The 25,511-nt window shown below is 36.9% G+C and overlaps 3 protein-coding genes and 2 long non-coding RNA genes across 18 annotated transcripts; 3 read left to right on the top strand and 2 right to left on the bottom strand.

The window, feature by feature from the left end:
• Nucleotides 1-42: 42 nt before the first annotated feature.
• LOC142521746 (UBP1-associated protein 2C-like) lies at nucleotides 43-14,564 on the bottom strand. Of its 14 annotated transcripts, none has more exons than XR_012814377.1 (4): nucleotides 12,961-14,564; nucleotides 1,774-1,919; nucleotides 1,298-1,634; nucleotides 43-424 (listed from the first exon to the last, which is right to left on the bottom strand). XR_012814377.1 is itself a non-coding variant. In XM_075624917.1 (2 exons), exon 1 carries the CDS (start codon nucleotides 14,414-14,416, stop codon nucleotides 12,962-12,964), a length of 1,455 nt encoding a protein of 484 aa, XP_075481032.1. In that variant the 5' UTR covers nucleotides 14,417-14,564; the 3' UTR covers nucleotides 43-424; nucleotide 12,961. The 14 variants fall into 14 exon arrangements, 9 of the variants coding, with proteins under 9 accessions (XP_075481032.1, XP_075481027.1, XP_075481025.1 ...); XR_012814375.1 differs by having other exon boundaries at nucleotides 1,298-1,607; XR_012814379.1 differs by having other exon boundaries at nucleotides 1,298-1,585.
• LOC142521748 (protein trichome birefringence-like 31) lies at nucleotides 2,846-5,735 on the top strand. Its single transcript, XM_075624918.1, has 5 exons — nucleotides 2,846-4,010; nucleotides 4,121-4,295; nucleotides 4,783-4,982; nucleotides 5,100-5,246; nucleotides 5,381-5,735. Exons 1-5 carry the CDS (start codon nucleotides 3,664-3,666, stop codon nucleotides 5,733-5,735), a joined length of 1,224 nt encoding a protein of 407 aa, XP_075481033.1. The 5' UTR covers nucleotides 2,846-3,663.
• LOC142521749 (uncharacterized) lies at nucleotides 10,863-12,310 on the top strand. Its single transcript, XR_012814380.1, has 2 exons — nucleotides 10,863-11,240; nucleotides 11,278-12,310. It is a non-coding gene; the product is annotated as an uncharacterized LOC142521749 (long non-coding RNA).
• Nucleotides 14,565-18,656: 4,092 nt separating the features above from the next.
• Nucleotides 18,657-21,058, bottom strand: LOC142523211 (uncharacterized). Its single transcript, XR_012814601.1, has 3 exons — nucleotides 20,783-21,058; nucleotides 18,928-20,165; nucleotides 18,657-18,884 (listed from the first exon to the last, which is right to left on the bottom strand). It is a non-coding gene; the product is annotated as an uncharacterized LOC142523211 (long non-coding RNA).
• Nucleotides 21,059-23,081: 2,023 nt separating this feature from the next.
• On the top strand, nucleotides 23,082-25,429 carry LOC142522435 (ABC transporter G family member 10). Its single transcript, XM_075625821.1, has one exon. The coding sequence runs from the start codon at nucleotides 23,305-23,307 to the stop codon at nucleotides 25,138-25,140; it is 1,836 nt and encodes a 611-aa protein (XP_075481936.1). The 5' UTR covers nucleotides 23,082-23,304; the 3' UTR covers nucleotides 25,141-25,429.
• Nucleotides 25,430-25,511: the final 82 nt, after the last annotated feature.

Raw genomic sequence — 25,511 nt, 5'->3', positions numbered from 1 at the left:
AAATAGGAGTCCGTTGAAGTGATATCGAGTTTGTCACTCCGTAGCGTGCTTCGCACTTCATCCTGTTCGGCCTCAACAGACTCTTTCATAAGTTTAGACTCAGATTCAAAATTAAAAAACGCATTTTCTGGTATTCAATCAAATTGTGCGACTGGGGATTATTCAAGGTCAATCATTATGAGCTTATTAAACCAATTGAAGGTGTCGACCTCCTCTGAAGCGAGAAGGAAAAGATAGGACTCGCATATCAGTTCCAGCTTCAAGAGCCTCGAGCAAAAATGATACCTTCTCGATCGAACTGTAAAACTTGACACCCATCTCAACCTAACATTTCAACTCCACTTTTAGCTATGACTGTACTTGTGGCTCTAAGTAGAAATTTGAGGTGAGTCAAAACAAAGAACTTCCGCATTCCCGAGTTCACCTGTGGATGTAAAATCATTAAATTAATAACCATATATTCTGAACCAGCTCTCTATGACATAGTGATCTATCCATAATCCATGTGGCTACGTTTCTTATAATTTTAACTTCTTTTTTCTCCATTATACGACGAGTTTCCAAGAAGAGAAACCAATATCAACTACATAATAATTAAAAACAATCTTGGATCCAACGAAAGGTAGCTCAGTCATGGTCCATTGTATAAACGAAAATTCCACATCTGGGGTACTACGTTAGCCACCTTCAAAAGCATCAGCAAGTGTGGCCCCTGTGTAGCTACTCGGAAATGATAGTATTGTAAGAAAAACCTTCCTCCAATCAACTTATCATCTTCAAAAGACCATAGATGGCGGTATTCAGCAATATAATAAAACAACACCGAGTAGACATCTCAAAATGAAGTGATTCTTAATAGAAGTACATTTAATGGTAAGATTAACTAAAATTCTCGGTTGACAAACGTTATAGAACGGAGGAAATGAGAGAGACTAGGATTAAACATTTTCCGCTATGAACCATTAGAGTTTAAAAATTCATAACCATAGTTATGATATAAGGGCGTAGTTGTCACGTTTCTGCTCAATCAAGCACAGAAGAACACAAGAACAATGACTACCAAAACAAAGTGTCCGTCTTGCCACGTGAAAAGATTTCTTGATACGACAATTATATATTAGATATGATTAAATAGTTAAAATAAAAGCGTGCAACCAAATAAGAAAGGCAGAAGATTCCTGTGTTTGAATGCTTCTAGTTGGTGTCATCTTATAAATGAGATTTTGAATCAAGATGCCCAAAATCAAAAGTCTAACCACAAATACAAGTCTAACCACAAATATAAGAGAAAACTTACACCATTGAAAGTGTGGCGGAACCCTTTCCAGCCTTGGCTTCAACAATTTGTGTCCCTGCCATCTTGTGTTCGTTTTGTTAGAGCTTTGATGCTTTTGTCTGATAAATTTTCTCTTGGACTTGCGCCACGGAAAGTGTAGATGAACCATTTCCAGCCTTGGCTTCAACACTTCTGTCCCACCATCGTATCTTGCTTTCGTTTTGTTAGAGCTTTGATGTCTTCATTTGATAAATGTGCTATTGGGTGTTGTCCATTGTCAAACGCATGTAATTGATACCCACATCAGATCTGCGCTGATAGATGCCCATATCTGGATGCGTTTTGAAATGGCAAAAATCTAGTGAAAAGATCCAGTATAATCACCAACCAAAGGTACATTCACATCATCCAAAATGGCAATAAGTTCAGAGAAAAAAAACAAATCTGAAATAACGGTTGATCACAATAAAATGAGAGCACAAACAGTTTTTCCACACCTGCCACATTGACTTTAGCTTGGCCCGGAAACGTCTTAGCCCTGAACATGTCGAGAGTGGTCATGCCGATCAGTTTCTCCTCATCATATATTCCCTTGCTCCCGAATACCTCAGCAGCAACTGGTACTTTGAATTTCACAGGGTTCCTGATTATGTTGATGCACTCATTATTATATGGACTTTCAGAAGAAGAAAAAAATTCACAGTAAAAAATGTCAGGAATTCCGTCGGGGCAATGCCAATTCCAAGCATTAATCTAAGAGGCCAGCAGCAGTCATGCCGGGCTTTTTGGTACAACAGATGGAGATAGAATTATGAAAGGTGAGTCTATGTTACGCCGGGTGTAAGCACTCCGGGTTTCTGTTTTTGTATAAGAAGTTTGTGCGATCATCTCACTTTTATTTTGCTATTTTGCAGTGAGTTATTCGCACAAACATCTTATACAAACACATAAGAGTAGAACTCCCAGTATAGGATAGACTCACTCAATTATGAATATGTATGAACCCTCCAGAGCCTGCATAGCTGTTTTTATTATGAACACTCAATTGACTCAGAACTCGAGAAGCAAGAAAGACGTTAAACCATGTGAAAGATACAACTGATACTGATTCTAGCAGATGCTGAATGTTCTTTCACAGATTCCAGAAACAACATTGATCAGAGGTAACATGCACGAAATTTGAATTAAAAAATTACGGGAGATCGAGGTTTCAGGCTTCCTCAAAACATATTTTGCCCTTGCTTATGCTTCAACTACATCGATTATATAACATAAAAAAGAGTGTTTGCAAATGGTTTACCTACCCTAACAAGAAACTGAAATTAAAACAGGATGCTGCACTCAAAGTCTCAAACTAATTGAGGGGGCGACTACCTTATGTTCAGATAAAACTAAAATCAGAAGACAAAAATCCAAAATCGTCGAAGCAAACTAGAGATACAAAAATGAATAAAAAACGTCAAAAACCCTAGATAAACAGTAAACAATAACACGGAAATTATAGAAATCAAAGCGACGAGAAAAATAAGAATTCAAGATCGAAACAGGACAAAAAGAAGCGCGTGAGACCTTCGATCTGGTGTCCATGTGGATGACTTCATCGCGACGCCTGGGGTCCCGGCTATATCTTTTAGTGCAAGCCTGGAGACAAGGAGATTCAACTTCATGAGTTTAGTAGAGCTGGCCAATCCTGCCGGCGGCTCCCAATATAGCTACTTCCGGTCCGGTGCCCGCTACGAATGAGAAGCACGCCGCGATAGGTAGAGAGACGCACCTGATATGGAGCCGGAATTCCTCCGGAGACATCTGCAACATTAAAGGAAAATCGAACGGAATCGATTAATATCATGATGTCATGGGGGAAACCGTTATTCGTGACTCCGACAGCGCTAATCCTTTTATAATAAAAATTAACAAATAATAAATAATTTCCTTTCTCATTCAAATTTTGTGATCTACCTTTATCTGGAAAAAGGGAAAAAAACTGTGATCTACCCTATTTTATCACTGTTAAGATTTTTAAATTATCAAATAAAAAATCAACATATGAAATACCACACAGTTTAAGATACTTCGAAAAATGACACCAAATTGATGTGAAAATCCTCCAAAACGACATGAATATATCATATAATTAAATATTTTTAACAAGCTCTTTGCTACAATCTAAACAAAAGATCAATCTACTAAGGGAAAGGAATCAAACTTACATGCACCAAACACTTTACATTTACCAACCAGTAGTTGCAAGCTACACCTCACAACTAGGTACAATATGCATGCTTAAAAGCCAAGGTAACAAAAATTTAATACTCGAGAAACGTTAACATCCCAAATCCACCATCATTACCAATACACTACTGCCCTCCTCCGCTGGAACTCCAACCATGATAAGACGGCAATACTGGCGGCTCCACCACATCTTCCGGTTAGCATTGATGTCAGTCCTCACACTAGGGGCAGCCCGAGTTGTCTTGGATGGTTTAAGGAACAATCTTGAGTGGAGAGATCATAAAACAGCCAGAGTTCCCATTGAAGTTTACAAGGAAGAAATAATTGAAGATGGATGCAATGTATTTGAAGGTAGGTGGGTTTGGGACAACGTAAGTTATCCTCTTTACAGAGAAGACAAGTGCCCCTTTTTGGTTAAACAAACCACTTGTGTCAAAAATGGAAGGCCCGATTCTTTGTATCAGAATTGGAGGTGGCAACCAAATGCATGCAATTTGCCAAGGTAGTTAATTTACTAACACTAGTATAGCACAAGAAAAAACGCACACGATATCGGATTACTAGTGATTACATACAATTGTTAAGTGAGATTTTGTCCGACAATTTGATCAGATTTGATGGCTCGAAGTTAATGGAGATGTTGAGAGACAAAAGACTTATGTTTGTGGGAGATTCAATACAACGAGGGATGTTTGAGTCCATGATATGTTTGGTACAATCTGCAATTCCGTCTACCGGAAAGACATCTCTACAAAGGATACCTCCAAGGAAAGTTTTCAAAGTTGAGGTACTAATTTGTCCTCCCAAATCTTTTCCAGTCTAACCTCCAAAGTATATATCAATATCAGACGTTTTCACTCCCAGTATCCCACCACACATACAAAGCGTAGTCGAGCTCGAGCTCGAGTTATCCTGTATTTGAATTTAATTTATATTTAGTACTAGAACTTGGGTCGTCGGCTGCATGCTTAGTCACATGCTTGAACTAAACTCAAAGGCATGGGTTGCTCAAGTTCGAGAAAAACAGATCGAAGCGATGAAACTGCACATCTCATCTCATCCAAGTATATAACAAGTCGTCAAAACTGAAAATTTTCAAAAATCTATGGAGGATTAATCAAGCCGAAACGAACCGCTAGCTTCACTTGAACACTAGTCTCGCTCCACCCTTAATTGCATGGCTGTCGTTTACATGCTTGTGTAAGTGCATGTGTCTCGGAGATTCACGTTAGTTTGAAGTAGACTCGTATCTCAAACTGCAAACCAAATTCCAGGAATTCAATGCATCCATTGAGTACTACTGGGCACCCTTTATAATAGAATCCATATCAGACCATGCAACAAATCATACCGTATCGAAACGCTTGGTGAAGCTGGATTCAGTGGCTAAGCATGGCAGGGAGTGGAGTGGAGTCGACATTTTGATCTTCGAGAGTTACGTTTGGTGGATGTACAAACCTGTGATCAACGCAACGTAAGAATATCAGCTCTAAAATTTCGCCTATTCCCTGCAATTTTCTGGGGATTGGAAGCGATACATAGTCTCCATACTGCCTGAAACTGGTTCCCTGATTTGGCACTTGCTTTTCAGGTATGGATCAACTGGCAAGCTCCAAGAATACAACGTTACCACCGCATACAGATTGGCGTTGGAAACATGGGCAAATTGGATCGAATCCAGTATTAATCCTGTAACTCAGAAGATCTTCTTCATGACAATGTCTCCAACACATTTGTGGTGAGTTACAATAGGGACCATGACAGAGAATGAACATTATAAGTTTTTGTGATCAAGTACAGTAACACCGGAGCACGGCAATTATAAACAACTTAATTACATCGAACAAAAAATGTAACAAAATTCATGTGCAGGAGTTGGGAATGGAAGCCTGGAACAGATGGAAACTGCTTCAATGAGGCACATCCCATTGAAAGAGCATACTGGGGAACGGGATCAAATCTTGACATTATGGGAATCGTACAAGATGTTATCAGACAGCTAAAGGTCAATGTAAGAGTGTTAAACATTACACAGTTGTCAGAATTTAGAAAGGATGGACATACTTCAGTTTTTGGCGAAAGGAAAGGGAAGCTGTTGACCAGAGAACAGAGATCTGATCCAAAGAACTTTGCTGATTGCATTCACTGGTGCTTACCTGGGGTTCCTGATATATGGAATGAAATTTTGTACGCTATCCTTTTACAGGATTATCGTGCACAAAGATAGAACGCTGTTTCAAATTCAAAGTCGAGGTTCTGATTCTTCTCAGCCCATTTTTTTTTTCAAATGCAGCTTTTCATTTCAGAGCTGTAAAACACCGAATCTATTGTTACAATGAAAAGTCATCATATTATAAAATGCAAAATAAGACCTGTAGTTTGACAACAATTTCAACACGAAAATAACAAGAATACCAACCGTAGCAACCATCTGAACAGAAAGCAGGAAACATCAGTTTCGCAACTATCATCATACTCACCAAATATAAACATCATTCTATAATTTTCTATATAAATTTATGGTAAAGTTCATATATCGTTAGAATGAGATGATCTTGTGGTAGAAGTCTTGATGATATCGACTGTACAAGTCAGAAGATAATAAAATAAGAAACAAAGCCAGTATACCACAATTTTAGAAAAGAATAAAAAGAGAACTAATCGGAGATCGACCTTTATGGCTGACCATTCGGCCTCTCCTCAGCAGAATAGCGCGTGTTGATTGCTTGCTGGGTTCAACTTGCGCACGCTTACCCATTACATTGATTTTGTCAATTTATTAAGTTATCATTATTATTTATTACACTAACAATACATATATAAATTAATTAATAAAACTAAAAAACCATTTCTTCGTTTGACCACAAAACCCTTAAAAATTTTTTAACCCACATATATAAAACTATATGTCTCATTGTCATATCCTAAATTTTCAAATTACTAAAATATAATATAAACATATTTTGATTAACAAAATTTTAAAATAGGCATTTCAAAGATCATGATGGAACGAATGAGTGGCATTAAATATCTTCCATATTATTATATTTGAAAGTGTACAATAAATCGTCACAATTTGTTTTTTGGGACAGCATGAGATTAAATTTGCTAGCCAGCGATAAAACCTAGAATTTCATGCGTCTACCCACCATATTACTGATCATCCAATTCAAATTCTTTAAATCAGGGGATTAACATAGTGTTTTTAATATTTAAAAAAAAATATTACGAACTATTCCTATACAAAGTTTTGTAAATTTTTGAAAAAAGTCTATAATTATTTTTTTAAAACATTTGTAAACACCATCTAAGGCTCACTAATTCCACTCCCTTTGGTTTTGTTCCTATGCGCTCTAACTTGTCAATCAGTGAATTCACCAAGGACTCCATCTCAAACACGATCTTCTTTTTGGCTTGCACCTCCCTCTGGGTTTATAAAAATCAATATTGACACGGCTGTTGTGCAAGGATCTCCACGAGTGGGTACTGGGGCGGTAGTAAGGGATGAGTTATGGAATAGTGTTAGTGGTTGAGAGTATGTGCTTAGAAGGGATCTTCTCAGTCCATGTTGCAGAACTTCGGACAGTTTGAGAAAGAATGATGCTGGTTTCTAAACATCAACGTAATCAAGTCGTACTAGAGTCTGACCACCAGCCATTACACCACACAAATGCCACATCCCAAGAGCTGTGGTTAATCATTTAGTTAACAACCTACCAAACCCACAAGGTAATTTTCAGGGATGACATAGCAACACAAACATTCTATCCGGTAATCACAATAATTCCCGTCTGATAACCGACTAGGCGGGTTGGAACTTTTATCAAAGCCTTCCACAAATTTCGATGAACTTCACTTGGACACAATCAAAACGCCAAAAGCCAGTAAATAAAACTCAGATGGTGGTATCATCATGAAATTATTTGATGCATCACCCAAACATAAACTTTCTAGGTGTGATATTCAGCACAAAATAGACCAAAATTATAATGCAACTTTTATAATCAAGAAAAACTCCATTTCAACTTTCTCCCACGCTCCAAATTTACTGCAACATGAGATATCCAATCTTAGTAAGTAATTGACCAAGATATCTGAATACAACCACGTACTACGATATCCACTCTTTCAAACCTTGAGTTGGGCCTAAAAATCAAGACTATGGACACGATTTCACTCCACATAGTTCAAGGACATATCAGAGAGAGTTGTAATAAGTGTCAACTCAATTTTGTACGTCAAACATCTTTTGCCATTACCTTCAAGATCTTTGACAACCCCTCCCCATGTAAATAACAAAATTCAATTTTTTCCTTCTTGAATAGTAAAAGACAATAGTAAAAGACAGCCATAAAACATTAACCAGGAGCCATTACACCGGAAATTGAAAGCAGTAATTTGTCATTTAAAACGGATGCGAACATAATATAAATTAGACCTCATATTGTATATTACTAAGCCTACAGTCTCAAATGATGAACACCCTCTAAGACAAAATTAATTTAACTTCATCACGCCATTGTCGGAAACACAGTCTGTTTTGGCACTAATTACCATTCGGCATCATTAATTATTAAATCAATAACTTATGCTTCTTGATAAAACTAAATTTTTGTTATTATATATCTTTGCAATTATCTAACAGTAGGTATGATGCCTAGTGATCATTTAGAAGAACACAGAGAAAGGCTTTTTCTAATGATTACTGGTTGTCCAAAGAGCGTGAAACCATGTTAATTGAAAGCTCATGCCTGTTTCACCTGGTTTTAAGGAGCTCAAGTCATAACAAGGGTAGTTGTTCGTGATACATGTGCCTTGGTCCTCCTACTCAAGACATTCTTCAGGCGCATTCATGGTGATCCGTGAATCCGAGATCAAATAGTCGTTCAGTTTGCCTACAAACTGATGCAGATTTGTTTGTTGTTCAACGATTCGTATAGCACATACTACATAACCAATAATATCTAACAAAATTTCTTTCAAATATAAAACTTCTAGCTTCTCATGTCTAAAACCAACATATGCCTTTATTTTATCACGTGTAATGCCTCATCTTACACATAGCTTAGGGAAACCGGCTTGCGCTTAATAGAGACACATTTAATATAATTTACTATTAACAACGATGTGTAGCTTTACACTAGGAATTATCACATATTTCAAATACAGACAACATATTACAAAAGTACAAAACTTTTACAAGCATTACATCACCCCATCTCCTTCCATACGGACATAGGCTAGAGGGCATCATCATCACATGTGACAACTAATGAAAAAAAGGAATAAAAACTCACACACAATATACCAAAAAAATTCCACATTGCAATTGTCCAAGGCAGAAAGCAATATGATCGATACATATAAATACACAAAGTTACAGCTGCAAGATCATAGTTGTCAATATCCCTGTAGCCCTCGCTATAGCGAATAGCATGGCGAAGCGACACCACACCACATTGCTACGGACCGCTACGCGCCATGAACTTTGCAATAGCGCTCGCTATCCTCGCTATTGGCACTATAGCGACAATCGCGATAGCTGAAATAGCGTCACTATTGCAAGCAAAGCTACGTGCTTATTTTCTGTCCTTTGTTTTTCTAATTTTGGTTTTTTTGGCATGTACTTAGGTTTTTGCTGGATAATTTTGCTGCATTTCTTGCTTTATTTTTGTGTCTTCTATGATATTTCAATGAAAAAACTTAAAATAATTTCAGGTTTTAGCATTTTACAATTAAGTTGATGTATATTATGCTGGAAATTAAGGTTTTTGAATTGATGTTATTATATGCTATATATTATATATTTATATACTTGTGGCGCTTTACTTTCAAATATCCCTCGCTACGATATACGCTATAGCCACGGGCAACCTTTGCGCTACGGGGTGCTACGCGCGATTGACAACTATGGGCAAGATTGTTAAGGAAATAACAATAAATCCAAGGTACAAACTTATCAAGAGAATTCTGGCATAGAATTATCCGATACAACCATTTTCTAGTAAATAGACTCTGATTATTAATAATCTATCAACTATCAAGTACCACTTCCAATCCTAATCGAGGAATTATAAGTTCAATACCTGATTAATATCATTACTCTTTAAAATAAAAGCTCAAAAGAAGCAAATATCACACACGACTAAGTGACATTGAAGAACAAAAAAAAACTCGATGCTTATAAAAAGTTCTAGCAAAAATGTCGTCCCCCAAACCTATAACCATTCTAGCAAAAATGTCATCCCCAAACCTATAACCATTAATCCAAGGAACATAAGCTGTGTCACTTCAGAAATTGATTAACATTGTTCTCCAAGAGTCAATGTCAGGCTATTTATCTTACCGACTTTCAAAATCATGTCTTATTCACCTTCTTCACAAACCAACAAATCTATGAACCACAAATTATAAATTCAAATTATTTTTATCGGTTTCGAAAAATAAACCAAGCTCACTTTCAAATACCAAACATCTTCGCACATCGCATCATTTCCCATGATTTTTTACCAAACATAATTGAAAAAGCATCTTATATAAACCACTTCGAATAATTGAAAGTACAACCACACCATCATTTTTATCTTCTTTCAGTTGAAAATCAAAGTCTCACCGTTTGAGATTCAACTGGCAAGCACATTGGTCTGAAGTGTATACTAAGGGGAAAACATAAATCAGCAAAGAGATACAACAATATTGCTCTGTAGAGACACTATAAATGATGCAAAGAGAATACACATCATACCGATTGATTTCAAATGAGTGAATAGAATTACTGAGTGCAGGCATACAAAAATTATAAAACCTAATTGTAGCACAATTGGATTTGCTAATCAGGTGCACATTTCACAATTAACTAAAACCCATAAAATCCTAAAACCTTCAGGTGGGACTTAAACCAAAGACCTCAAAATTCTTGGTTTTAGAAGATTGACTTTTGCCTCTTGAGTTATAAATACTTAAAAAAAATTATGAATAACTGTGTCATATTAAAAGCAGAGACAAATGTAAAAAGCCAAGACAAAAGCAGAAGAGACAAAACAAAGAAAAATAAAGTATTTCCTAAACGAACAAAGAGGATGTTATTTTAATACAAGAAATGATGAAGGTATTGTGGGCTCCTTGTAAATATACACACTACACAGTTTTTCTGTTCCTCATTTCCCCTTTTTGGTCTCTTTTTAAATACTAACTTCAAATAACTAGGATAAATCGGAAAGAACGTCAAAAGAGTAGATGAAGTGAAGAAGACACCAAATACACAGCAAATCAAAATCATGAAGCCAGAGTTCACATTGTCCTCATGAAATCACCAGAACCATTAAGGCAACTGCGCCAACAAGCTGGTCATTAACCTGAATCAAACATCCATCACAACTGAAAATCATTCCACATTTTACAGGGTAAAATAGATTTCAGGCTAACAAAGAAACATATAAAAGTCAGAATAATAATCAGCCAAATCACTTCCAAATAAAAAAAGACAAAAATGGCTACTTTCATCATTTTCAAAAAGTAGATTTGCGCAAGAATTTTACCAAAAAATGCTTTAGAAATGTACCAAAAGAAAAAGCAAGTTAAAAAAAATGGATGACAATAAACAAAAAATGATTAAGGCCTAGAAACAAATTCCTGAGAGGCTAAGACTATAATGTTGTCAAATAATTGGCATTGTTTGGTTGTTCTCTAAGAGATTGTGAAATAAAAAACCAAGTCAGAAGATAAAAGGAATGTGATACTCTAGCTGATATGAGCACATCAAATGTAAGAAAGATAAAGATATAACATTATGGAAAATTATTTTTATGTTTTATAAACTGCAGCTAAGTAGCTGTGCAGAGTAATAATTTTTTGTTTGCTTTTTTCTGCCACCACAAGCATTTCAATAAAACAAGGTCTACCGAGTTTATGTTACAGAAAGTAAAAAGACATGCAGAAGTACATCCATAATCACTTGGATAGCATCAACTTGTAATGACTGGGCATTTCCAAGAAAGAGGAAACCATTCCAAATACAAAAATCAGAAATATATCGACTACCAACCACAATCATGAATATCTGACACTTTCATAAGGGCATTCACTTTCAATCAGGCAAAGAAATCAACTGTTGAACAGTATCGAAGCAGCAAGCGCCATATGTACCAAGGATGAAAAAAACTGACAAAGATACACTTGCTAACAAAATTTAATCTTTATAAAGAAATATTTGCAGGTAAAATAACAAAAATGCATACATAAGAGTCACGAGTGTCACATCATATTAGTTCTATCCTTCTTGTTTAAGGTTATTATCCAAAAAACTTTGCCAGGATAGCAGAACATATCTCTCAGCAGTATGATATTTTCTTTTAAAGTTGACATCTAAAGAACACTAGCCCATTGAAAACGGAGTTCCCGTAGGAAGAGTGTTTATTTCACATCCAATGTTCAAACAAAAAAGTATACAACAGTCTAGAGAGATGAACGTGACATGGATACAAAGAAAGTGCAGTAACTCTACAGACAAACATTTCAATTAACAAAATATTATGCAGTATTCACCATCGATCTCTAGGCAGAAATTGCTAGCACTGTCCAATGAGGCTAACATGAGTTTCTCCAATATACAAACCAAAAACATGGCAACATTTTTAAAGATCTAAAGGCCAAGTTCTAATCTTAACTTTTATCAGGTCACACAACTTCAAATTTACTCGCTAGTAATCTCCAGATTCATTTACCAGGTTCATTATGGTTTCATCCATTCATTCGTAAAGGTACAAGAAAACGTTAATCTCAATCAGACAACACCTAGAAAAATCAGACAGCTAAATAACACCATCGGAAAGGACAGAAGTAAGGAAAACTATGAATTTCATTTGATAAAATCAACAACTCTAGCACAACATTGATCTAGCAAACATATTGCACTGATAAAAAATTAAACCGCAGAAAAAATAGCATTCACATGCAGCAAGTTGAAATAGCAGGCAACGAGAAACAAATGCAAGCAATCAGATATTCATTTAAAATAAAACTGCAATTATGAAGAAACATAACCGCAAATAAAAAGCTGGAATTAATGTCGAAGCCTTTCACTGCTCTACACAGCAATATACATGACGATTCTAGATGCCAAATCACAACTAGAGCATTCAATGTAAAACACAGTTACACTTCAATTGAGAATCCAGTAAATAAAAAGTTTCAAAGAAAGGAGTAGCACCCACATGCAAATAAAAACAAATTCGAACACAAAAAATTCATCAGGGACAAAAAAATTATTACCACAATCAGTCAGAAAAGCTTTCAGCCATAAACTATAAAGGCCCAAAAGTAACAAGACATAAGTCAATCAAGAAAAGCCACCGAACCAAAAGGCTATGAATCACATAGTTGCAGCATGCACAGACAACCCAGTCAGAAAACCTACATCAACAAAACATGCAAAAATAAACAAGGGAAATTACCTCAATAGTAAGGGTGCATCCCCTGGTAGACTCCTCCAGGAGGAGCTCTAGGTCCTGAAGATGGTCCAGCTGGTTGATTGTGCTGGCCTTGATATCCACTGGAAGACAAGCTGTAATGTGTACTCTGCAGATAATCTCCAGAACTCGTTCCAGCAGAGCTAGGAGGCAAACCATACAAGGATGAACCGCGACCCGCACCACCCATTGCTCCGCCTGCACCAACAAATCCACCAGCAACTCCACCAGTTCCGCCACCAACACTACCCAATCCAGCGCCTCCACCACCCAATCTTGCTCCAGCGCCATATCCACTACCAGGTCCACCTAATGCAGCACCAGTACCACCCGACCCAGCACCAGCACCAGCACCAGCACCTTCCAATCCACCATACCCAGATCCAACAGGTCCACCAAAATGAGAGCCACCAGCATAAGGCCCACCAGGTCCAGACCCAAACCCACCACCCGCTGCCAAATTTGACCCTGCATCTTGGGCTCCAATAGCTGAAGAACCAGGACCCACAGCACCTACGCTCATCCCACTTGAAAAACCACCATATTGTCCACCAACCCCGCCTGCTCCACCATATTGGCCACCCGGAAAAGGGGCCCCAATTCCGTTTCCATTCCCCTGATTAACTCCTTGCACTCCCATGGGCCCCGGTACCCCAATCCCAGAGGGCTTCCCTCTTTTCCCATCAATTGCCAGCTTACAATTTAACTGATGCCCGTCAATATTCTTTATCGGATCCACCAAAGAGGTCTTAGCAGCATCAGAAGTTTTATAGACAAACAAAGCAAATCCCTTGGACTTCCCCGTCACCTTATCGTACCCCAAAGGGCCCTCCTCAATCTCCCCATACATGGAAAAATGTTGAAGAAGTCTCTCAGCCATCATGTCATACGGCACATTGGCCACATAAATCTTCCTCGTAGAGACATCGGCAGGAATAATCAGTCCTCCGACACCACCAGACACTCCCGGACCTCCGCCGGCAGGATTACCAGCAGCTGCAAGCTGCGTAACAGTCATCCTACTATCTATCTTCTTACTTGGTTCCTTCAAAGCCATAATAGCTCCATCAACGTGTTTAAAAGTGACAAAACCATATCCTTTTGACTTACCAGTGATCTTGTCTAGGATAACTACTGCCTCATCCAATTCTCCATAAGATGAGAAGAGGGAGCGGAGCTTTTCAGTGGTGGTTTCCCAACCGAGGCCGCGGATAAAGAGCTTGCGCTGGGTGGTGTCGCGATCAGCGATGGATCTCACGGCATCGAGAACGTCAGGATGGCGGAGTACGGCTTTTTGGACAATTTCCAACAGCACCTCGTGTGTGAGGGGCTCGAGAATTTTGCGTACATCGTCGACGGTGAGCATGAGAGGGCTGAAGGGGTCGACGTCTGCCACTATGATACCGTTGCCATCGATTTTGCGCTTCTTGATCGGGTCCATTTCGCACGAATAAAACCCTAATTTTTCGTGACGGTGTGCAGTGCCAAGGTCCCGAATATTTAGACGGTTGCGCCAGTTTGATTCCCGCTGTGGAGATTTTGGGCTTTGCTTCAACGGGCCCACTTATGAGAACCGCGATTAACACTGTTTGGATATTTGAAAAATGGGATTTAGATTTGGAATTGGATTTGATGTTTGGTATGAAATTCAAATATGTTGCAGTCTTAGGGAACTTTATGTTAATGGAGAGTTGATGAAGGAAAATTCGATTGATTTGATTCATACTTCCTATAATTCTTAGATGTAGCTTGTTAAACAAGACAACGGTGAAACTCGAGAGATTTGTACGAAAAATTTTGTTGGGAATCACCAATACCAGAATACTCGGGCAGATTTGCTGTTTTCACTTCAGTAGGCAATGTTTCGACTAAGATAGCAGTGGCGTAGGGGTTGATCGAGCAGGTAGAATTGCTAAAGAACTCTCATCATAATTTATAGTGCAAAATTCCCGTCGAAAGGATGGTGCTTGGATGTTTACTTCATCATCACGAAAAAGAAAAACACTCCATTGGGATTGTCAAAATGTATTTATTTCTCCGCATCGTCTCTTTTCTCTCTCGTATCCTTTTTCCAAGTGATGTAAGGATGACCCAGCAGCAATAACTTGTTGTTTTGAGGCCACATGCCGAGCCATTGTTGCAGCCACAGCCTGAGTCGTTGTTTCTTCCAATAGGGCCTTCAGCACTTCATGAGTGATGTACAACCCCTATGGGGGTGGATGGCAAGACGGAGAACTGATATGACGATGCATAAAAAATGTCACTCATTGTCTCGATTTGCATGATTTAGATGGCCTAAAATTTTTACATTTGATTTAGACAGTTCTGTTAATTATCAATAGAATACAGTTACATTATATTATAATTGTAATTCTTTCAAAATAAAAAATATTTGAAACATCCAAAGTCACAAAAGCGTTGCATTAGTATAATATGTTAGGAATACATTATACACACATACTCGAGTAGCCAAACAGCTTTTACATATGTATGTATTAGGGCACCCACATTGGTACATTAATGGGTGTTAATAACGCCTATTAATGTTCATGCACCAATGTGGGCAAGAAAATTATTAATCTTCGCTGACATGGCAGCCAAGAAATTAATGAGAATGAACGGCGTTATTCCGGTTTCAAAAACCGTCGCCAATTCAAAAGTGTCGCTACTTTCGAAAGTTTTTTAAAAAAAGTCACTACTAGCGACGGTTTTTGAAAAACCGTCGCTAACATTATTCGCCAACGACTCTTTTGAAAAATAAATACTACGTATCATATTTAACAAACTATAACGGCTAGTTTTTATATAATATTGTAAAATACAAACTATAACGGCTAGTTAAATAAAATAATAATAAAAAATCACTATAAATACAAATCAATTTCTACAAATTTATTCATTCATCCAACACATTTCTACTCATCAACCACACTCAATATATATTCTCTACCATTCTCAAACTTCTATTTGTAGGTTCAATATTTATTTCTTTAATCCTTATTTGTATACAATGTCTCATTCTTCGAGCAGCTCGAGCTCGAGCTCGAGCTCCAGCTCTAGCCCAACAAACGAAGACGAAGTACAAGCTGAAGTTAATGACGAAATTTGTGATCCGAGAGAAGAAATGATGTTATGCATGCTTGAACTAAGCAGAGAAATACATGAATCTTCTGAAAGTAGTAACGATATTCGACGAAGAAGAAGGTTCATCCAAAGAAATCGTGAAGCCGGTCACTTGCGGCTCGTCAATGATTATTTTTCCGCCAGCCCAGTGTATCAAGATCATATATTTCGAAGAAGATTTCGTATGCGAAGAGAGTTATTCCTTCACATTGTGAATCCACTTGAGGCCAATTCAATGTAGGAACGATGCTGCTAGAAGGAAAGGATTGTCACCACTACAAAAATGCATAGCTGCTAGAAGGAAAGGATTGTCACCACTACAAAAATGCACAGCTGCTATACGTCAATTGGCTTATGGAGTCCCTGCCGACCATCTTGATGAGTACCTACGTATGGGGGAATCAACTGCCATCAAGTGTCTTTTCAAATTCTGCCAAAATGTGGTTGAAATATTTGGTGATCGATACCTGAGAAGGCCGAATGCTGATGATATTCAACGTCTTCTTCAAATGCACGAAGAGAAACACAAATTCCCTGGCATGTTGGGTAGCCTTGATTGTATGCACTGGCAGTGGAAAAATTGTCCAGTTGCTTGAAAAGGGCAGTTTACCAGAGGCCATGGGTCGCCGACAATCGTACTTGAAGCAGTCGCATCTCAAGATCTGTGGATATGGCACGCATTCTTCGGGGTCGCGGGTTCACGTAATGATATTAACGTGTTGTACGAATCTCCCATATTCAACAATATCTTGCAAGAAAATGCTCCGGAGATCAATTTCACAGTTAATGGCACTCATTATACGAAGGGTTACTATCTAACGGATGGAATATATCCGGAATGAGCTACTTTCGTTAAGGCTTTTCCTTGTCCGGAGGATCCTAAAAGGAGATTGTTTAAGGAAAGACAAGAGTCTGCAAGAAAAGATGTTGAACGGGCATTTGGAGTGCTCCAATCTAGATGAGCGATTTTTAGAGGTCCAGCTCGTTATTGGTACAGAAAAAAATTAAAATATATTATGTTAACATGCATTATTTTGCACAACATGATTGTTGAGGATGAGGGGTGTAACGTGACAAATTGGTCTAACGACGAAGGTGACGAACCCGCACAACCTGTCCAAGGCTCAAACCGAGGATTTCATGATTATCTCCGTAGAAATTCCGAACTACGTGACTCTCAATTACATCACCAACTTCGTGCCGACTTAGTTGAGCATATTTGGACAAAGTACAACAACAATTAGTGAAGTCAGTTTATTACAAATTTCAAAATATTTGATTTATATGTTGTTTTTCATTATGTTCAACTGTTGTTTCCTATGTGTACGCCTTCAGTCAAATTTGTAATAAATTTTTAAATTTACATAAATGAAACTCGTAAAATAATAAATAAAACTATTAAACAGTTGTTTTTTCATTTTTTAAATAATATTTTAAATAAAAAAGTCCAACTTTTTTTTCATTTCTTAATAATATTTTAATGAATATTGGAATTAAGTTATTTTTAAAATAATAATACTAATTATTTTTAGTAATATTTGTTGTAAAATTTTAGAAATATTAGAAAGAAATTGAAATAATTAAAAATAAAAAAAATGAGTAAGTGGACAGTGAGACCATAAATAATGAAAGTTGAAATTAAATGAATGTGTGTGTGTGTTAATAATAGGGAAGTGTTAATGTAATGAATATGTGGCTCGTGGACCCCATCATTTTTGATGAGATGGAGAGTTATTAACATGGATAAATTCCGACGGATGCGGATGCCCTTATGTATAACCAACCTTTCATTTGCATGTGTATACATAACATATGAAATTTTCCTTAAAATGGATAGTCACATAAAAAAATCCAACTATATTTACATATTACATTTGTCTATTTAAGAGTTTGTGAAAAGTAAAAATCAGATCCAACAGCTTTTAAATTACAAACACACATTAAATTTTTATTCATCTTACATTTTAAATCATTATAGTTGTATTTTTCATACAATTATAGAAAGTTAAACGTACAAAAACTACAAACCTGAAACAGGTATATGTAATTTCAGGAGTGATAAGATTTATTTGTCATTTTCAAATTCCTAAGAGGAACTGTATTAATATTTATTTGAGTAAGTTCTAGTGAGACGTAATGAATTTTTATATTTACAATAAAAAAATAATATTTTTGATATAAAAAATAAATTTTTTTCAGGACGACTCAAATAAAATATTCGTATTACAAAATTGATCTGTGATATCGTATCTAAGTAGTTTTTGTATATTTAATTAAATATAATAGAGTTTTTTTGTTGTTGCTTTCAGACAAACATATAGGAGTAGGTCTCTTGTGAGACGGTCTCACGAATCTTTATCTGTGAGACGGGTCAACCCTACCGATATTCACAATAAAAAGTAATACTATTAACATAAAAAATAATAATTTTTCATGGATGACCCAAATAAGAGATCCGTCTGACCCGTGAGACCGTCTCACATAATTTTTTGTCAACATCTAGAGGTAATCGTATTCGACCCTATCTAAAATGATATTTCCAAGTGAGAAATCAAACAATAGGTAATCGTCATTTGATATGAACTTTGTTGAGTTGTATCGAAAAACATGAACATCGGGAATTGTTAATGGATAAAACACGCTTTAATGTATGTATTCTACCAACAAATTGTAAGAAGTTTATGGAAAGTGCAAACAACCTTATCAAACTGTCTCCCTATAGTCACGTCTCAGACCAAACTCGGGACAGACATAAAAGCACAGAAACATTTCCTTTCTCGAGTAGGCTTCAAGAGAATGAAAGCGCTCCCAGCCAGACATAATTTTAACATGGACAGACACAATAGAGAGATCGAGTATAACCTATGAATCTCAACCAAGGTATAGACGATTTGATCAATTAGAACACGTTGAAGTTTGAAGAATTTTCGACAAATGCCTTTCATTTAAACAAATTGAGTTTAGAAGAGTAAAAGTATTACCAACAAGTAACAGCTTGCCTCGGCAGTTGGTGCTTCTTCACACTTCATCCGATATAACCAAAAGAGAAGAACGTTTACGTAGCTTTATTCTGTGTTTCCTATTGATGGTCGGTCACTGTGCTAGCTGTGAAGCCATCCTCCCTGCAGCGCATTTGTTTGAAAATCGGTGTCCATAATTGAACACCAGCCCATACTTAAAAACCTGTTTCGCATCTATATTCCCCCGTAAGCAGCTAGTCACAGCACCATCATATGTTAGAACTATATCGCAAGGGATGTCGACGATGCAAAATCCTTTGCAGCCATCTTCTGCGTGGTTCAGGGGGCAAACAAACAAAGCACTCTCTTTCCTCGGAATCCTGTAAAATCTCAATAGCATCCAAAAACATCTCACTAGACTGAGGGATATCATTCATTTCATTCAAGTGCTTCAGGGCAGTAGATATTGAGTAATCGGGAGTGGCAACAGTCCAATGCCTGAAGAGATACCACAGGAATTCGTCCATTCACGAGTTCAACGAGTTTAGTAACACATCTCCGAAACTCATTCATCCATGCCTCTCCTCTAGGATGAGATTTTAATGCAGATTGAAGGGGAAGTTTTACTCGTGAAGTTGATGGTTCTTGACCATCATAATCATCTTCAACTGCTTTAAGCATCTGATGCTCGGGATCAACCAGCCTTCCCGCTAGTGGTTCAATTTCAACAGCCATACATTGTGGGATCGAGGATTGGCCAAGTCCTTGATCAAACTTCCATTGTAAATGGCTTGTTTTTTGCTCTGTGCCACCTCTCAGATAATTTGCTATCGGTATCGGTTTGCCCTTTTCTTTGTTTAAGACGGGGCATATTCCATCTGCTATGTGCCGGAGGAGATGGGTCGTCCCACTTCTGCTTGAACATGAAAATACCTTCTGACAGTGATTGCACTGACATTTATCACTTCTCCCATCCTCCTTAATAAGCTTCGTGAAATGTTCCCAAACTTTAGATCTTGACTTTCCTTCTCTTTTTCGCTTGTCACCCGTGCTCGCTTCAGAATGATAGATAATCTCCATATCAGTTTCATCGTTTGCAACTTCCATCTATACAAGCATAACATCCAAGAAATTGACATTGAAATTAATATCTAGATCAAGATTGATAAAATTCTACTTGGAATATCACATAAAAATTTAAAATCATGCTAATTCAAAACAGATAGGCAGAATGACGTATCATTTTTTTCTGCCAACAAGTTGATTCGATTACTTTTCCATTTCAAAAACCTTAACTTTTAGAGTTTTACGTAAAGCAGGCGTTGGTCTAAATTCCTGCGGTACAGAGAACGTCCTCATGGTAAAAACGCTATAAATTTCTTCTCCTCCTCAACTCCGCATAATACTACACAAATGAACACAAAAAAACTTGCTGCACTTCGTCATCAATACTTGAACGCAACCATCAATTTTCCTGCCGAAAAGTCGCGAAAACTTCCGAGAAATAATATCACCAAAGCACTGGCAAACAATATCAAATAATCATAATACCCATAATATTTTTTTCATATAAAAAAGTATAAAACGTATATCAAGCTACAACAAATCACCAGGCCTCCTGGATCCAACTACTCCACTTCTAAAATTCTTCGATTAACATGTCACCGTTTTTTAACACATCTTCAACAGATAAAAAAACTGAAAACATGTAAAAAGGTACTCACATGTAGCCTTTGCCCTTTGCTGTCAGTTGGAGTCGAATGCTTGAGTTTGTGATCGGTGGCAATGACGAGCTAACGAAAACCCTAGTCGACAGGAGCTGGATCTTCGCGGCGGGCCGACCTTGGTCGATAATGGGCCTGAATAGCATTTCGGGCTAGAAATTGGGTTGAATCGGCCCGATTTGGCCCAACTTACTTCTCCTCCTTCCCCATTTTACCGTCGCTATCTCCTCTCCTCCCTCGACCTAATTAATAATCTGCACTTCATTTTTTCTTCTTTGACACGAGGTTTTTTTAAATTGGAAATTTTCAACCAAATACCGCATTAGAAATACGTGAAAAGATCAATGGTTAATAAAGGTAAAAAAATATCTTTATTGATATTAGAATTTTTAGTAAAGTTAAAAAATAAATCATCGACGACTTAAGACTAAAGTGGATAATATAATCTTATTACACAGATACGTGAGTTTTATTCATAACAAGTTATATCAGAATCACGATCTAGATCGAGCCATGTAAGTGGAATACTCGAATACTTATAAAATATGTGATGAACTCTTGAGACAAGTGGTGTTCCAAGTGTTTTCAAGCAAAATGTACACTCTCGACATAGTGAAGATGAGTGATCTTGATTGAAGTATATGATTCTCTAAGTGAAGATTATGTGGTGATGAGATGATTGTTGATAATTTAATCAATTTCTTACATTGAAAATACATGAAGATGATATAAGGTCTTGACTAGGTCTCTTGTGAGACGGTCTCACGAATCTTTACCTGCGAGACGGGTCAACCCTACTGATATTCACAATAAAAAGTAATACTCTTAGCATAAAAAAGTAATATTTTTTTCATGGGTGACCCAAATAAGATATCTGTCTCAAAAAATACGACCTGTGAGACCGTCTCACACAAGTTTTTGCCTAAGGACTTTTGGGTAAAGTCCTAAAACAAATTCATGATGAATTAAACTCAAAGTAAACAATATCAAATCATATTCATGGAGATTTAAATCCAAAATGAATAATATCATATCATTGAAGATACACGTGAGTTTTATTTCCCAACTATTATTAATTATTCATAATAATTACAAGTATTTTAAATTATTGTTCCAAGATGGAACCTCGTGTAAAAATGTTAATAAATTTTAAAAATCACCTTACTAGTTAGTACATGTTATTTACCGAGATATATAAATTAAAATGCAATTAGTCTCCCAGTAATATGGATAAACAGGCAAAAAAAGTCTTTGCGAGAAATAAATAAATGCCGAAATTTTGTGATTTCAAAAATATTGTTGATAAGCATATGTATTTCAATTTTCATCATATACATTTTTTTGCTTATTTCATAACACAACCCAAAAGTCATACCTACTAAAATCTGATTTTTTTTTTCGTAATTTAAAAATATATATCGATGAATATCTTCAAAAAATTTGTGTCGCAAATATTTTTAACTGTGATATGTTTAATATGCAAGTTTGAGCCAATAAAAATAAACTAAAGGACCTATTTAAAAATCATTGAAAAAAATAAAAGTTTTTTGCAATATTTATAGATCATATGAAATTTTAAAATTATTGATTTTTGACATAATATTTTTAACTACTTATAATATCACATTGACGAAATACATTTCAATCCCACCCCGTGCACAATACCACACACACACACACACACACACACATGTTTTAGTAAAAACTATACAATTATTATTATTATTATTATTATTATTATCTTCAATTATCCTTATATTTTGATATAATTTATTGAAGACGTTAAATGCAAGGCACGTGCCTGCGGCTGACTAAGATAATAACCACTAACAGCAGAAATGCTAACTATATCGTGCAAAAATGGTGGGTGGGACAACAGTTTTTCTTCTTCTTTTTTTAAGGGTAAGACAACTGGTTGCTAAACACACAAATCTACCAAAACATAATAAAAACCTTTACGAACTATATCGAAATAGTCAAATGAAACTTTAACACACACACGAAAATATAAAAATATAAATATACATACATATCATGCAACGAGTATCGCTGAAATAACGTCTACTTATTATATGTCATGAAAATGTATATCAGGTGAATGTTTAAGTAGTGTTTACGTAATAGTAGTTGTGCATCTATCAATTCTCCGTTTGTGTTCATATATATATATATATATATATATAGAGTAGGCAACAGTAAGTTGGAAACATACTCATCAACTGACAAACAATGAGTCTGCATTGTCAACATATGGTTCACCTGAACAAAACTAAAACTCTTCCTTCCCTTCCCTCGTTTGCTTTCTTGAAACATCCTCAAAATTTTCTCCATTCCACAAGAAACCGAACAACAAAGGAATCTGAAGTCAAGCCAATGTTAAACCTACATGTTAACTCCACATTCTTACGTCCATCAATTGTTAAAAGCACTAGCGTGCGTCAAAATATAACAAGGTTTACTGCGTTGGCTCACCACTTTGTCCCCTTTTTCCTCAAAAACTAAACTTGTTTTCGGTCCCATGTATGATGGAACTGCCAATCAAGGTGCCTGTAAACGGTGATAAGAGGGTGTTATATAGAATCGAAACGAAGAACTTGTCCTACAGTTTTGAGAGCCCACCTGACAAATTCAGTTGGTTTTTGTCCTGGAGGAGGACAAAGGTATATCCGAGGTTCATCATCCAGAATGTAAACCTCGTTGCAAAACCAGGGGAGATCACAGCAATTGCTGGTCCTAGTGGGGCAGGAAAAACGACCCTATTAGAAATTCTAGCTGGGAAGATTTCTCCAAAGAAGGTCTCCGGCCACGTCTTAATCAATGGCCGTTCGATAAATGGTGAAAGTTTTCAGAGATTATCAGGCTATGTCACTCAAGATAATGCCTTGTTTCCCCTTCTTACGGTGGAAGAAACACTTATCTTCAGCGCGCTTCTGCGGTTGCCAGGTGGAAAACAAGTTGTATTTCAAAGAGTTGAGGTTTTGATGAAGGATCTTGGACTTGATCACATAGCAGGTTCGAGGGTTGGTGAAGGATGTAGCCAGGGCATTTCAGGAGGAGAGAGGAGGCGATTGTCGATTGGGGTTGAATTAGTCCACGATCCTGCCGTCTTGCTCATAGATGAACCAACCTCAGGCTTGGATTCAGCATCAGCCCTTCACATCATTGCACTGCTGAAATTAATGGCGGTTAATCAGCTCAAGACAATAGTCTTGACGATCCACCAACCAGGCTTCAGAATCCTCGAGCTATTTGACAGACTTGTCCTGCTTTCAAACGGACATGTTCTGCACAATGGTTCACTAAAGTTACTCGAAGAGAGGCTTAAATACGTCGGCCATTCCATTCCTTCTCATATCAACGTTCTTGAATTTGCCATTGAAGTGACAAACACCATAGCCATCGAAAGTTCAGAAACTGGTGTAGAAACTGAACAAAGACTAATTAATGCCGAAACTGGCGTTAGATATTCCAGCAACAATAGCGTTAAACCAGAATGTCCCGCCTACACAAACAGTCCCTTTCAAGAAACTCTAATACTCGGGAAAAGATTCAGCAAAAACATTTTAAGGACCAAAGAACTCTTTGCAACAAGAGTAATACAAGCTGTCCTAGTGGGGTCTATACTCGGAACTATATACATGAAAGTCGGCAAAGATGAGGGCCAGGTTGCTCTACAAACCCGACTAGGATTCTTCGCATTTAGTCTCAGTTTTCTGCTGTCATCCACTACCGAAGGCCTTCCAATTTTCTTACAAGAAAGAAGAATATTCATGAGAGAGACTTCAAGAGGAGCATACAGAGTTTCATCTTATGTGATAGCCAACACTATTGTGTTTTTTCCTTTTCTATTAATGGTTGGTTTTCTCTACAGTACAGCAGTTTATTGGCTAGTCGGCCTGAGGCGTGATATTGATGGTTTCCTCTACTTTACACTGGTAGTTTGGATGGTTGTTCTGATGTCAAATTCTCTGACAGCATTTTGCAGTGCACTAGTACCAAACTTTATCATGGGTACATCTGTTATTGCCGGGCTCATGGGATCTTTCTTTCTTTTTTCTGGGTATTTCATAGCTCGGGACCATATACCAGATTACTGGATCTTTATGCATTATTTAAGTCTATTTAAGTACCCGTTTGAAAGTTTCATGGTCAATGAATATGGAGGGAAGGGAGGCAACAAGTGTTTAGAAAAACTGGGAGATGAATGTGTGCTGTTTGGAAATGGATACCTGAGACAGCATGGATTGAAGGAGTCACAGAGGTGGAATAATTTGGCTGTGATGTTGGGCTTCATTTTGGCTTACAGAGGACTTTGTTTTTTCATCTTATGGTACAGAAGTTATAGAACCAGGAGATAAGTTATCAAGCACCACCCTCCAGAAACAACTCTTGAATTTTTTAGCACAGTGGAAATTGTATTATATACTCATGTGAGCATCTGAGAAAGAGTGAAAACAAATATTCATCTTATAGTCCCTTCTAATTTCTTTCTGAACATAATACAATAGCTGATATCACCAAAGGGAGTGTAGACCGTATCTGGTATTTTATACAGAAATATAATTTGGATTAAGCGACATATTTCACTGGTAATAAATGTGTGTAACCATCTAGATTGTTAATTGGACTTTATTATTCTGTCAAAACTACAACTTGATATTAATTTTGCTGCTTCATTTACTACACAAAAGAACTTTTGATATCCATTAACCAAACTTGCAAAATGTAC

The sequence above is a fragment of the Primulina tabacum genome, chromosome 13, assembly GCF_025594145.1.
Source record: "Primulina tabacum isolate GXHZ01 chromosome 13, ASM2559414v2, whole genome shotgun sequence".
NCBI classification, from domain to species: Eukaryota; Viridiplantae; Streptophyta; class Magnoliopsida; order Lamiales; family Gesneriaceae; genus Primulina; species Primulina tabacum.
The sequence above is the reverse complement of the archived record's forward strand: the minus strand, read 5'-3'. Positions and strand labels throughout refer to the sequence as shown.

Coding starts and splice junctions, on each gene's coding strand:
- LOC142521748 (XM_075624918.1), top strand. CDS start 3,664: ATGATAAGACGGCAATACTGGCGGCTCCACCACATCTTCCGGTTAGCA. Junction 4,296..4,782: donor GGAAAGTTTTCAAAGTTGAG/GTACTAATTTGT, acceptor ACCAAATTCCAG/GAATTCAATGCATCCATTGA. Junction 4,983..5,099: donor AAACCTGTGATCAACGCAAC/GTAAGAATATCA, acceptor CTTGCTTTTCAG/GTATGGATCAACTGGCAAGC.
- LOC142521746 (XM_075624917.1), bottom strand. CDS start 14,416: ATGGACCCGATCAAGAAGCGCAAAATCGATGGCAACGGTATCATAGTG.
- LOC142522435 (XM_075625821.1), top strand. CDS start 23,305: ATGATGGAACTGCCAATCAAGGTGCCTGTAAACGGTGATAAGAGGGTG.